This window comes from Miscanthus floridulus, chromosome 3 (assembly GCF_019320115.1).
Source record: "Miscanthus floridulus cultivar M001 chromosome 3, ASM1932011v1, whole genome shotgun sequence".
Classification (NCBI taxonomy): Eukaryota; Viridiplantae; Streptophyta; class Magnoliopsida; order Poales; family Poaceae; genus Miscanthus; species Miscanthus floridulus.
Genome location: NC_089582.1, coordinates 51980963 through 51995568, shown reverse-complemented (window position 1 = coordinate 51995568; position 14606 = coordinate 51980963). Strand labels below are relative to the sequence as shown.

Here is a 14606-nt window from a genome sequence, read left to right as displayed (position 1 = left end):
TTGCAAGTGTTTCAGCTGTTTCTGACGTATGTTGCAAGTGTTTCAGCTGTTTCTGATGTATGTTGCATGTGTTTCAACTGGATGTTGCAAAAGCTTATCAAAATTGCACATGTTGCGAGCAGGCGCAAGAAGCGAGCACAGGCGGAGGTGGTCCCGCGGCCGTAGGCAGTCCCCATGTGCGCGTGAGAAGCAAGGCAGGCGAGGGTGGTCCCCACTGAGCGGCGCGGGCGAGCTAGCGGGCAGGCAGGCGAGCAAGTAGGCAGGCGAGCAGCGCAACAGCCCAACAGCCGTGAGCGTCCGAACGTGGGCGTCCGTTAGGATGTCCGGGCGTTAGTAGTTCCGTATATTGCGACGATACAAAACTAATTAGCCACTGCCCCTTTATCCCAAAATATTTGTAAATATCACTTTTTAACCTAGAATAATTGCACATCTCGTTATTTTTTATAAGTCAAACTTTTTCAATTTTGCCTACACAAAGGTAGGCTAATATGTATAATACATAATAAGTATTATTATATTAGTAATAAAATATATTTTCATAACAATATTGATGATATTTTCTATAATTCTAGTTAATTCTAAAAAGGTTTACTCGTTGAAAAACGAGATTTGCTGATATTTTTGGACGAGGGGAGTGTACTTGATTTGTTTCCTATAGTTGGCTAAGTTCTCGATAAGTTTCTCGATGATATGTTTTCCTCAATGTTGTAAATCTGGCCATGACATGTAGGAGTGAGTGTTCTCTTCTAAAAGCTCTAAAAAGGTGTACCGGGCTCACACACTGCCTATCGACCTCGCGTGCTGTGCTCGAGCTTTCTACCACCGTGGGCACACGCATGCACTCGTGCTCGTCCACATGGCCTGTCGATCGTGCTCGTCCACTCCTACTCGTGCCGCGTCCGTGCAACATGCCTCTCGAGGCTGGCGGGCTGCAACTCAATTACTCAAACACATTGGTGACACATTCCTGGCGAGCGCGGAGGAGCGAGAGCGGCCAAGGGCAACGACCCAGCCTAGGGCCTGGCTCCGACCTACGGCAGGCGTGCGCTGGCCCAAGGTGAGGTCATCTTCTTCCTAGGCTATGGCGAAGGTAGCCGTGGTCGCCCAGAGTGTTGCACCCATGGTGTCACAGTGCACCCGCATGCTGCTGCAGCCCTTACCGTGTTTTGTTGTGAGGACGATGTGGGACGGGATGACATGCGTTTGGTTGTGAGGACGATGTGGGACGGGATGGGATGGACCCGAAATCAGCGCTGTTTGGTTGGGAGGACGATATGGAACGGGATGGGATGTACCTGAGATCAGCGCTATCCAGATTCAGAGCACATTTTACGTATCTAGATGTTACGTGTGTCCTGATGAGATTCGATCGTGTATCTGGGTGTAGGTCCAAACGACAAATATGGTGAGAGAGAGAGGTGAAAAATGTTGTAAAAAAATAGCGTGGTGAAAATAAGTGGTTAGAGACGGTGCGTATAGCAGCAGCCCAGCGCTATGTATGGTCTTCCGCCTCTGGACAACAGAAGGTCGCTCAACCGCTTTCAACGGCAATTCGATCACCCGCAGACCTGGTACACCACGCATCCGGACCGTCCGTCCGCACCTGGTGCGCACGTCTTCGCTTCCAGATTCCGCCACGTGTCCCCTACCCAATTGCCCAATGGCCTTGAGAAGCCTCCGTCCGCGTTCCCCGTTTCTCTCTCCTCTGGCTCCGAGCCTCCGACGACCTCGACTCTCGTGGCGTGCCCGCTTTGTGGTTCTGGTCTTCTAGAGGAGGCCTTCCCCCTCGGGAGGGAGGGAGGGAAGGAAACTTCTAGAAGCCTTTCCCGCGGCCGATGAAGGAAGCCAGCAGCGGCCGTGTCGCCGGCGCCGGCGCTGAGGACATCGGTTCCTCGTCCGGTGAGCCCCTTTGGTCCCTTTTCCGATAGTCCGACCCATGATTATAGGAGTTTCTTGTTTCTTCCTCCATCGTCAAATTCATAGCCAATCTGGTTCCGTTCCGTGTCGTGTCCTCCATCGTAGCGGTATTCTACGAAGCGATTTTATCCGCGTTGGTCTTAGGACTTGGTAGCGATGGCGTCGCGGTGTGGCATTGTCGCGTCCAAGGTTGGTTCTAGACTTCTAGTGGCCGATTTCGAGGGAGGCGTTAGGGTTTATATATGCAGGCAGCAGGCTCATTGCTAGCTTTCTGGTGAATTCTGGTGGGATAGTCGTCCTGATTCGAAGAAGAGGGGAGGTTGAGGCGGGCCAATGTTTTGATTTTCTTGTGTTCCGGTGTAATTTCAGTTTGGGTCAGCAAACTAGTAGAAGTGGACGGATTTGGGGACTAAGGGAATTTTCCTGCCTGATCCGTGGTCCCCTGGTTCCTTTGACTGCACAGTGCTTGAGACTTTGACATTTTGTCTTCAAAGACTAGTAGAAAGGTAAAATCTATTTTTTAATCTCCAACTTATACGGCAGTCTGGTCCTAGACGGCCTCTCCGGATAAATTTAGTCCTCTAGCGGTTTTTAAAGGAGGTTTTCTATTTTCTAAAAATAATAAAATCTGGTTTAATCTCTAAAAAATCATTACTAATTTATTTTAAATCAGAAAAGTGTGAAACTAGTACCATTTTTTTTTTAAAAATGTTATATATGTTGCTGCTCTATTTGGAGTTATTGATAACTTATGTATTTATATGTTCCTATTGCTTTATTGCTCATAGTCGTCCTCATTATTTATTTGAAATAAATCAGATTAAAATAACTAAAAATAGAGTAGCAACAGATAGATACCATTTTTAGAAGAAAATTGGTAGTAATTTTAGATTTTTTTATTTAAAATAAATTAATTATGATTTTTTAGAGATTAAATTGGATTTTTATTTTTTTAGAAAATAGAAGACCATCTTTGAAACTAACCAGAGGATGAAATTTGGCCGCTTTGACAATTCATAGTTCAATGTTGAAAATCGAACTCCGTGCATGTTGTTGGAGGTTGAAAATTTGACTTTACCCAAGACTAAAATGTCACCTTTTCCTCTTGCTATGGCCATTATTCTATTATATTTTCTAGTGACTAAAACTAAGTGTTCCACTAGGCAGTTGTTAGGATTTATTGAAGTTTTGCCTTGCAATGTTTGTTACTGCTTGTTAGTTGTGGTTTTGATTTCCTCGTGGTTTAATAGATTAACCTTCTAATTCTTAGTTATGTGATTCTTCATAAACCTATTCTGTTGCTTGCTTTATGTCATGATTTTTATGATTCTATCCCATCTCGAATAATGCATAATTTGATAGATCAATAGTTGTTTATTGCAATGGAAAGAGATTAGGGCAAACAGTATGTTAGCTCCTAGAGTTGTTGAAGTTTTTTTATTGATTTGTTTTGTCTGGTGAGCTGGTTGTATTTATTCATTTCACTGCTTCGCTGAAACTTGACTTTATTCTTATGTAATTGTTTGAAATTTTGTACTTCTAGTGTCCAACAATTGTTTCCCACAAGATGAGGGTATAAGCTCCAGCGAAATGGACAATACTGAATGCTCTGAGACGCCCTCAGAGGTGTCGGGTTCTGAAAGAACAAGACCTGAAGATAGCAAAAAAGCATCTTCCGTACTTGATAAGAAGATATCTATTAAAAAGAAGGTAATCTAAACTATCATGTTTGCTCGCCCATGCTATTGTGGTTCATTATTCATGCTTTTGACAAAAAATATGTAGCTTTTGTCTTTTGCCACTGTTTACATGCAAAATGTTTTTCTAAGGGAACATATTCTACATTTAATGGTTGCACTGCTAATGTATTGTATTACATAGCCATGAATGTAGAAAAATTAGCAGCGGATAGCTGTAATCATCGCCGAGTTTCTAACACCATTTTTTCCCCCCTCAAACCAGCTTAGAGCTGCATGTCATTATATTAAGAAGAAAAAAGGTTAATAAAAAACAAGCCCCATCAAATCCTCACAAACACAGCACACGCCCCACACTCACACAACACAAAGCTCGCGAATTTGCAATTCACTATCAGTTAGTTATGTGTGTACTTTTATTCCTTTCTACAATTTTTTAATTAAATGACAGTTTCTACCTGTTGCATCTTGTTTTGAATTTATTGCAGCTAAAATTGTTCAGTCGAATGGCTACACTAAAAGATGATGGAACTGTAGTTGTCGATATCCCCACTAATATTGAAGCTGCATCACTTGATCTTCCTTCAGGGGATCACCACAATGTGGCCTTTGGTGGTGAACCATTGGACTCTTCAGATCTTCAGCACAGGCCACCAATGCAAATTGCTATGCTGATTGTTGGTACAAGAGGGGATGTGCAGCCATTCATAGCTATAGGAAAACGTTTGCAGGTGAGCATGTTATCGAATTCTTTTGATACGATATGATCCTTTCGCTATTATTTAGATTTTTTCATGGTGGTTAGTTAAAAGATTGTGAAATGTGCCTGTAGAGGATCAGCATGTGGACCAATTTATTTACGATAAGCTAACGAAGCATTAAGAGCATGTCATGATAAAATAGGCTGTAGAATGTTATTGCTATGTGCATGTTATAACTGGCTGGCAGCAAATATTTGAGGGTCCAGCACAGCATAAGGGAGCCAGTATACCAATTGTTGAATTTTTCACCAAATGGAACTGCAACATGCTAATTGTTTTATGTTTTGTTCAAGATGAGTAACAATTACTTCTGTTAGCAGGACTACGGTCATCGTGTTAGATTAGCAACCCATGCCAACTTCAAGGACTTCGTGATGACTACTGGGTTGGAGTTTTATCCCCTTGGTGGAGATCCAAAAATTCTTGCTGGATGTATGTGAGTGTAATGCTTGATTGTTTTTGTGCTTTCACCTTGGAGTTTGCTATAAATATATCTTGCATAACAGTACAGGGTTGGTAATTTGAGCAGACATGGTTAAGAACAAAGGATTCTTGCCTGCAACTCCATCAGAAATTCCTATCCAGCGCAAGCAGATTAGGGACATCATATTCTCCTTGCTTCCTGCTTGCAAGGATCCGGACATTGATACTGGTGTTTCTTTTAGTGCGGACGCCATAATAGCTAATCCAGCAGCATATGGTAATCCTCTTATTATTCCTACTTTATTTTACATTTCTGTTTGATTTGTTAAACTTCTAATAAGTAAATTATAAGGCATTCTTTTGGCTCTGAAGGAATAGCCTTTACACTTACCGCATTTTGTTTGTTATCTTAGTTCAACTGCTGACCTAAATGAGTGCCTATACAGGACATGTACATGTGGCAGAGGCTCTCAATATACCGATTCACATAATTTTCACAATGCCGTGGACGTAAGATCTCTCTCTCTCTCTCTCTCTCTCTCTCGCATGGACCAATATGGCCTAGATTTTAACTTCAAGCGCATCAGTGATGATTTTTATTTTATTGCCAGGCCTACCTGTGAATTTCCGCATCCTTTCTCTCATGTGAAGCAACCTGCTGGATATAGAGTAAGTTGATTGTTGTTGCATGAAGTAATCATCAGAAGATAGAATGTCTATTAGTTGTAAAGACTATTACTTTAAATGTGAAACTTCCTCATAATACCTAATATCAAAAAAATATTTGACAAATATGATAATACAACAAGTAGACATTCTATCTTTAAAGGAAACTTCCTCACTGTTTCTTGTGAAACAGTTCCATTACATATCAAAGACTATCATGTGGCACCCGTTTGACTATTACTTTGGGTTGCAGCTTTCATACCAGATTGTTGACTCTTTTGTCTGGCTTGGCATAAGGGATATGATAAATGATCTCCGAAAACGGAAGCTGAAATTGAGACCAGTTACATACCTAAGTGGTACACATGCTTATTCGAATGATATTCCTCATGCATATATCTGGAGTCCTTACCTTGTCCCCAAACCAAAAGGTCGGTACCTCATGCCTTGTAATACCCCAATCAAAGTTAACAGGATTTTGAAAATGCCTTGGTACCTTTTCTTTTACTTCATCAAGATTATTGTGCATAAACTAGTCATACAATTTTGGAAATCAAAGCAAAGCATGGTCACTATTTATTTGTATTTAATGTGCTTCCTTAAATATCTGAATACTTCTGTCAATTTCGGGAACTAAACTTCGCTGAGTCATAGTTACTATTACTGATGTTAATAACTGATTTTTTTATTGCTGAAAAATTAATCTGTGCCTCTTTTACAGACTGGGGACCTAAAATTGATGTTGTTGGATTTTGTTTCCTTGATCTTGCTTCAAATTATGAGCCTCCCGAGCCCCTTTTGAGGTGGTTAGGGAGTGGTGACAGTCCTATTTATATTGGATTTGGTAGCCTTGTAAGTTTTATTTAGTGCTCAGAACTAATGTATTTTGATGCGTTTACTTTTCTTTCTACATGTAAGCCACGATTATGCTTTAAATTGTGTTACATTTATATCTGGCTAAATGCCGTATATATACTGTTTATTCTATGTTGGTCCATTCTTCGTTCTCTATTGTGTTCGTGTGGAAAAAATGGAAAATAGAGTTTGTAGGTTTGTTATTAGATGGAACTGACATGTAATAATTTTTTGTGAAATAAAGATGTGCCCATGAGCACTCCAGTGAACCATAAAAATGGAACTTGGTGTTGAGGTTTGGAAATGCAATTGTATGACTCATTTTGGGATCAAGGATGGTAGGATCATATGTCAGTCACTCGGCCTTATAGTTGGTATTTCTGATAACTGTATGATTTACAGTGACATTTTATAGTTCAAAGATTATTCTGTCCAGTTATGGCACTGGTTAAAATTAATTGCCTCACAAAAGCATAGCTCAGTTTTAGTCTGCAATGAAAGTCCTTATTTTCTGTATATTAGAAATTGACTCAAAACTTACTATGTTATAAACTTATTAGGAGTAATTTGCTGGGTCGTGGTCATGTGTAAACTAGGGTGTGGCGCAAATGATCTTGTATATGGGTGTTCGGCGTGTAGGGTCAGCCTCTCCCTTGTTTTTTCCTCTTAATGAAATGACACGCAGCTCTCCTCCGTTGTTTGAGAAAAAAAATAACCTTAATTTGCCCAACAAAAGCATGGGCTTAGTTTCTTTGAGTAGTTGACATGAACTTGAACCTTAAGCTGAATTTCTTTGAAATGTTCAGATGAAGTTTGACATTAGAAGACATTTCAATACTCTATGAGGCTTTCTTATCTTATAGCAAGGATCTCAAACATGCTTACATTTTGGTTCCACTACTATAAGTCAAATCTCATCTACAAAGTTGTTGAGGCTAAATGTTGCCTCGACCATTTTGGCCTACAGTTGTTGCTGTACAATTCCTATCTGCAATAATTTATCACTGATATCAAGATAAAATCTCCCTACAGCTGTGTTTTAATTATTTTGTGACATTTTGGCCTTCCTGATAAGTAGCTGCTACACATTTTTTTTGTTTGTCTTCTGTTTTAGTTTATTACTGATGACTCCTATTTCCAGCCAATTCCAGAACCAGATAAGTTAACAAGAATCATTGTCCAAGCACTTGAAATTACTGGACAGAGAGGTATCATTAACAAGGGTTGGGGCGGGCTTGGAAATTGTAAGTTATAAGAGTTCTTTAACTTTTGATATGTTACCATGTTCTTCACTTTCAGAGGCTTTGCATGTCAAAAATAATAATAGCATGTGCATGTCTAACTGTTTTATTTGCAGTGGAAGAATCGAAGGAATTTGTGTATGTACTTGATAATGTTCCACATGATTGGCTCTTTTTGCAATGCAAAGCTGTGGTAAGACCTGTTTTTCTTTCTCAGATGCTTATATGCCAAAAATCAAGTATGATGGTTTAACATGGAGGAAAGCTTATGCAGATGAAGTTTGAGAAGAATTAGAGATGAGCTTTGCTGATTGCAAATCATGTGTATAGTTGCATTCCTCATTGCATGTTAGGCTGTGTTGTCCTGGAATTCATAATTGGGATTCTAATCAAAATATAGAAGAATTTGGATTTGGAACTAATGGAGTTGAATAAATAAATACGCAAAGATTAGGAATACGTACAGAATCAATGGGATTCTGATCATGTTATTGAACAGAGGTAGTGAAATGCAAGTGGTTCCTTGTATTTTTGCGGACTTGTGAGAGACTGAAAGAAGTCATGCCTGGTGAGGCTGTGACAATGGAAGTGCTTGACATTTCCTTTGTTAGCTCTACCTCTGACAATAGCTCTGGCTGTGTTATGTGCTGTGTCTGAACACTGGCGATAGTGCACTGATCTTCATTGTTGAGTTTGGTTTCTTCTATTTTTGTTCTGAGAGTGTGATATTGCTGTGCTATGTAAAAACAGTTCAGACCCAGGAATGGCAGTCGATCAACGTAAGGAGACAAACTGGCTGTTAATAGAGGAACTTCATATAGAAAAGAACTCTTACGTTATCTTGGAATTAACGACTTGTAATATGGCCTTTGTCCTTTTCAGGTACACCATGGTGGTGCTGGCACTACTGCTGCTGGTCTTAAGGCTGGGGTATTCCCTCCTCTCTTCCTATTTATGTGTGTGTGTTTTCCGACTGATGTGTTTACCGCTAAATTTTGTAGTGCCCCACTACCATCATACCATTCTTTGGCGATCAATTCTTTTGGGGCAGCATGGTGCATGCCAGAGGATTGGGGGCGCCACCTATACCTGTGGAGCAATTACAATTGCATTCACTGATTGATGCAATCAAATTTATGATTGATCCAAAGGTAAACTCCGCCTATGTTGTCTCAACATAGCAGGTCCCAAACCCTGGTAAAAGAGGAGGGTTGTGATAGGCGTGGCGAGCCAACGTTAAATCTAACCATTCTAATGGAGATGAAACCCGAAAGAAAAATTGCTTCTGCTGGGTTTCAACTCTAGCCTACCCCAACTTGTTTGGGACTTAAAGGCTTTGTTGTTGTATATAAAGGAGGTGTTTGAAAATAATGCAGATATTACCTGCAATCTTTAGTGTCTATGTTTCTAAAAATGTGAAAGCAATAAGTTGCAATTCGTATTGAGTTGTTTCGCTATGTTTGACTGCAGGTAAAGGAACGAGCTGTTGAGCTAGCAAAGGCAATCGAATCAGAAGATGGTGTTGATGGGGCTGTAAAATCCTTTTTAAAACATCTTCCACAGAAAAGGGATTCCGAGACGACGCAAACGGCACCACAGTCAACATTCATGCGACCGCTGCTTCTCCCTGTAAAGAGGTGTTTTGGCATGGCATCCTAACCCTGCATTTCCAAGCACCTGCTTTGATTTTGTGGCATCATTGGAACAAGTTGCACCACATTCTAAAGAAGGGGAAGTACCAACATCTGTCGCCAGTCGTTTCATCCTATATAAAGATTAAAGAATGTAGGTAGGGCTACTAATTATTCATATACTAAGTTTTTGAATATATATATATATATGTATATAGCTTGTGGTCAGTGTGCATACAATACGGTAACTTGAGACTTCGGCTCCTCACAACTGTATATATATTACAGAATTAAGCGGGATCGGTAACCGCTGGCCTTTGGTTTGTTACGGAATTTCATCCAAACTTTTGTCCACCCAATTATTTGATCTGAAGCCGATTGCTGCTGAATTTACATGTGCATATTTTACAAAGCAATCGGTTGGCTGACTCCAATTACATTTTACAAATATATATACGTTTCGGAGTAGCACTGTAGCGAATATTGAATACGACATGACAAGTTCAAATGTTTATAGCTGTCCCCGCTGTCGATGTTGCATGTGGAGATTTGGTCAATCGAGATGTTCATATAGCTGTCGATTGTGTATGTGATCTTCTAGTTGAGCTCCTCTGTGAACAACTGACATGGTGCTAGTATTTTGTTTGCCTCCAGCCAGTAAAATTGTCAGTTGTCACCTTTACCGTGTGCCCGCGTGGAGAAAATATCTGGTCAAACCTTCGTGGAGCAATGTCAGTATGACAGTATGCATGACCCAGTAATATCAAAGGTGGGGTATGAAAGGCGACCAGCTGTAATAGGGAATCCAACGAAGAAATCAAGAAAAGAACGGGTCCATCAATAATTCAATATACGTAATGCAAACCTACGATCTAAGCATGGCTGCAGCTTGTGGGAGCGGCTAGCTCGTGAATTTCAAGGGGTTCCGTCTTTTTGCATGTCATATCTGGTTTGACCATCGATTTCAAAAAATATATATAGTTTCACAACATGTGAATTATATATTATGAAAGTATTTTTCATACTAGGTAAAAAAAACATAAATTTTATGTTGTTAACTATATAATTTTTTTAAAAAATAATTAATGGTTAAAAGATACAAATGTTTGATTTAGGACATGAAAAAACAGAGGAATACTTTGTATATAGACATCACATCGAGCCTTAGATTCATTTATTTACATTTAAGCTCCCGATATACATTTTTGCATGGGCACAATTCTTCGTTCAAATCAAACTTCACTTTGACTTTGCTCTAAGTCAATCTTTTTAACTTTAACCAAATTTATTGAAGAAAAGGACATGGACATTTGCAATATCAAATTACTTCTATTCAAGCCTTCATGCAATATGTTTTGATATTGCATTTATTTGAACACATGTAGATGTTAATATAAGATAGATATCGTTCTAAGCGTTTCATCAAGGTTAAAAGAAATAACTCATTTGAATGAACCAGTACGTATAGAAAAGAAAAGCAAGCAAGCATTGTCTATGCATGTTTTCTTGTTTGGAACGGTCTGCTGTCTGTGTGCACGCCAAAGTTCCGGATTTGAACTCTGAAGTCGTCCCTCCCGTACGTTTTTTTTTTCTACAAAATTGAAAAACACAAACCGTAGCAGCCGGCCATGGACCGCGCTCACTGGCATGTGGGGCCCACTGGACCGACGCGAGGAGGACGGGCCGGGCCCTGGCCCGGGCCCGACGGAGACGGAAAAAGAAGAGAGCACGGCTGGCGACCGAGACCGGCCGGGGACCACGACGACGCACGCCTAGCGATCACCCACCAATATAAGCGCAGGAGCAGGCGGCCAGGCGCGCCCCCGTTCCGCGAGCAAAGAAAGCAAAAGAAATCGGAAAGCCTTCCGAGAAAAGGCAACTGTGTGCGGGGGAGGAGCCCCGTCCGATCCGGCGCAGCCGCTCGCTCGTCAAACCCCCCGTAAAAATTCCACCTTTTTGTCTCTGTTTTTCAGTTCGCCGTCCGTCGATTTAGGCGCCTCTCTCGTCTCTTGTCTTTGCTCGATTCCGCCGCGGCTTCCGTCCGTGTCGGTAGATCGATTGCGTGGGGGGATGGTGGCGGTAAGTGCTGCGTACGCCGCTGCGATCGGGGTTGTTCATCTTACCCCTGGTGGTGGCGTGCCCCTTCTCGATTTGGGTGGATGCGTAGGGTTTCGATTCGGGGAGGCAGGCGCTGCTGGGTTGGTGCCGATCCGGTTCGTGATCCTTGCCGTGGTAGTTGGGGGGATTGCGAGTTCGTTGGTTCTGACGACGGTCTGAGGGCGTCGACTTTTGGGGTGCCGGCGATTGTTCATCATCGGCCCGCGAACCTGGAATAATTTAGGACCAAGCCAAATGTACTTAATTGGTGTTCATTCACCGCATACGCATCTTGGCACTAACTTCCTGTTTAGTATGTCCAAAAAACTTGGTGTTAAATAGGATGCAATTTCCGTCGCCAATATGCGAATTAGCCTGTGTTTCATTTTCTTTGCGGGCTTAAGGGATCCTTTTACAGCCTATGTGATGCCTTTTCTGACAACTGTCAACTGATTAATTTTATATCTGCAAATGAGATGAGAGGCATGGCAATACTAGAAGCAAAATGTTATGGGGTTCCACTGATAGAATTATGGGTCAATTGTTGACACATGAAAACCCTTGATATGGTGAAGTGTGGTTTCCTGATTTTGTGAAAATGATCAATGCGTTTTTGACTTTTGTAGTAGACTCTCCAATGACTTTTGGCTGTTCATGTTATTCTGTCAATTATATAGTACTAGTGTTAGAATTGAGTGAAATAAAGTTCATGCAATCTGTTTTTTCATGTTCTAGCTTTTGCTGACATATAGTACTCTACTAATGATTTCAGGGTTAACTGTGACATATGATCCCAGATCTTGATCCACTTGAAGTATTCAGTACATACAACTGCTTCTTGTAGGTTAGTACCAACTTTTTGTGTAAATATCAAATGAACATATTAATTATGTGCTTCAGGTCTCATAGGTTTTTCCTGACGTGCCATTTGCTTCTTTTTGTTATATAAGATGTGCTCAGTTAGGCCACTTTTTATAGTCAACCTACTTTATCATTTCTAACATGCCATTGGGAAGCTAATGTGAACTTTCAGGGAATGACATTTCCTTGGGTAGAAGTACTATATTTGCCTTGTAGAGGAGCCTTATTTAATGTTGCCATTATGTCTTTTGGAACAATATATATTGTGATTCACAGCCAGTAACTCATGATTTGTTTTAATATTGTATTTGTTATATCGAGTTGTGCATATTCTCTTCAACTTTCGTTGGGCTTTGATACTTATCTGAATGTTTATGCCCTACTACCTTTTTAGAAATATATGGCTGGTATATGTTTTCAAGGTGGGAGATCCTTTGAACCAGAATGCCCTCTTTTTGAAACTAAAATATCTGTTGGAAACCAAAATTGTCCCTTAAATGATCTCAAATATTAATTTAATAAGCTTCACAGTGGAATACTTGATACTTAGTATTGACTTATCTTCTTTCTTGGTCTGGGCACTTGCTTTTGTGTTTATATAGAAAAATTTATCTGTTTTTGATGAGTACAGAAAATTATGTTTTCACAATTTCTTTTTGCCTAAACTGCTTAACTTTTTAACTTGACACAACAACTTACTTTTTTCAACAATTCTAACGGTTAAGTCAATTTAACACAGTTGGTTTCAAGATGACAAGTAAGAAAAGTAACAAATCTACAGTCACATCACGCACTGCTCTGCATATGGAATGGGACAGGCTTTCTTGCCCTATTTGTATGGAGCAACCCCACAATGCCGTTTTACTTATATGCAGTTCATACAAGAATGGCTGCAGATGTTACATTTGTAACACAAGCCATCGACACTCTAATTGCCTTGACCGGTTCAGAAAAATGAATGGTGATAGTAAGGTCCGTGCTTCACACTCAACCTATTCGGTGCTTTCAAACTCCAATATCAGAACTGTCCAACCAAGAGCTCACTATAATATGATTTCTAGACGTTCACGGAGCCCAAGACTCAGAAGACATGTTGATAATGAAGGATCTTATCATACCAATGTAAACAGTGGTCCAAATCCAGATGACATATCTAGACCTGAATCTGATTTCACTAACTATCAAGAATTTGAAAACTCAACCTTACCTGTTGAAGGAAGTATTGTATTGGGGGAATGCCATGATGCCATGCAAAGTTCTGCTGAAATGAAATGTCCTCTCTGTAGAGGATCTGTATCTGGCTGGATTCCTGCTGGAGATGTGAGACAGTATCTAGACAATAAGTTGAGAACTTGCTCTCATGATTCCTGCAAATTTACTGGAAACTATGAGCAACTGCGTGAACATGCAAGGACTGCACACGTGCTTACAAAGCCTGCTCATGTAGATCTGTCAAGAAAAAGAACTTGGGATCGCCTTGAGCATGAGCAGGAGGTCGGCGATGTCATCAGTGCAATCAGGTCCCAGGTACCTGGGGCAATAATAGTTGGTGACTATGTTATTGAGACTAGAGATGATATGTCCCCAGACATAGACTCCGGCGATGAAAGTAGTGAATGGTACTCAGACCATGTTGAATCACCAGATAATATACTTGATTCCCCAAGGGTTTGGCCAAATGAAGCGCTAGGGTCACCTAGCATTTGGTCAAATGAAAGGCGTAATTTGGCAAGGCTGCCACAGAACAACAGAGTTTCACCCAGGCTTTCATTAGGCAGTAGGCGAACCTTGCATTCAGGTTGGCAGGCGGGTCGTCGGTCAAGCACACGGAGTCTACTGCAACGGGGCTTCTCAAATCATCAGTCTGGACACCGCAGCAACTATCGTGGACATCGTAGGTCCTATGCTGGTGCCCGAGATTCAGGGACTGGCAGGAGCCTAAATCCGTCGGTGGTGCCAAGCAGGCGGCAGCGGCTGCGGTACACGCACAGAAGTCACTACTGATGGAAGCATTCCACTGTAGAACTTCATTGTTGGATCCATCCATGCTATCTTTGTAAATATATGCCAAGGCTACGTTTTTTTATTTAGTGTGTTAGTGTATTTAATTTAATCTGTGTAAACAATCTATCCCAGATGCAAAAGGAACTATATATATATTTCTCTTATTAAATGCCATTTTACTCACGATTGGACTGGGTTTTTCTTTTGTTCTCAATTGGGTTAAAATGTTATTGGATTACATGCAGGCGATTGTTGTTATACTTGCCTGGTGATTTCTCAGAAATGGCATCAGTGTGACTATGTGTTGACTGCATATCTCCCTTCTTTGGAATGCTGGATTCCCCCCCCCCCCCCCCCCCCCCCCCTGTTTCCTGTTGATTCCCGTGAAGTTCGTGTGCTCCAAATGGGGTCTAAGTAGTAAAATAGGTAAAATAAAATTGTCTCGCGTGT

The 14606-nt window shown here is 40.9% G+C and overlaps 2 protein-coding genes across 7 annotated transcripts; both read left to right on the top strand.

Annotated features, from left to right (window-relative positions):
* Positions 1–1700: 1700 nt before the first annotated feature.
* Positions 1701–9222, top strand: LOC136541645 (sterol 3-beta-glucosyltransferase UGT80A2-like). Of its 3 annotated transcripts, none has more exons than XM_066533634.1 (14): positions 1707–1902; positions 3464–3630; positions 4106–4348; positions 4699–4810; positions 4908–5078; positions 5248–5311; positions 5413–5470; positions 5721–5898; positions 6189–6319; positions 7464–7566; positions 7680–7756; positions 8446–8493; positions 8565–8714; positions 9034–9222. In XM_066533634.1, the coding sequence occupies exons 1-14, from the start codon at positions 1839–1841 to the stop codon at positions 9220–9222; spliced, it is 1755 nt and encodes a 584-aa protein (XP_066389731.1). In that variant the 5' UTR covers positions 1707–1838. The 3 variants fall into 3 exon arrangements, 2 of the variants coding, with proteins under 2 accessions (XP_066389731.1, XP_066389732.1); XM_066533635.1 differs by lacking the exon at positions 1707–1902 and adding an exon at positions 1998–2426; XR_010780428.1 differs by lacking the exon at positions 9034–9222 and having other exon boundaries at positions 1701–1902; positions 7680–8342; positions 8565–8656.
* A 64-nt stretch (positions 9223–9286) lies between these two features.
* LOC136541646 (uncharacterized) lies at positions 9287–14340 on the top strand. 4 transcript variants are annotated; one of them, XM_066533640.1, is made up of 4 exons: positions 10939–11133; positions 12064–12135; positions 13028–13124; positions 13214–14340. In XM_066533640.1, the coding sequence occupies exons 3-4, from the start codon at positions 13111–13113 to the stop codon at positions 14154–14156; spliced, it is 957 nt and encodes a 318-aa protein (XP_066389737.1). In that variant the 5' UTR covers positions 10939–11133; positions 12064–12135; positions 13028–13110; the 3' UTR covers positions 14157–14340. The 4 variants fall into 4 exon arrangements, with proteins under 4 accessions (XP_066389735.1, XP_066389737.1, XP_066389736.1 ...); XM_066533638.1 differs by lacking the exon at positions 10939–11133 and adding an exon at positions 9287–9348 and having other exon boundaries at positions 12892–14340; XM_066533639.1 differs by having other exon boundaries at positions 13028–14340.
* Positions 14341–14606: the final 266 nt, after the last annotated feature.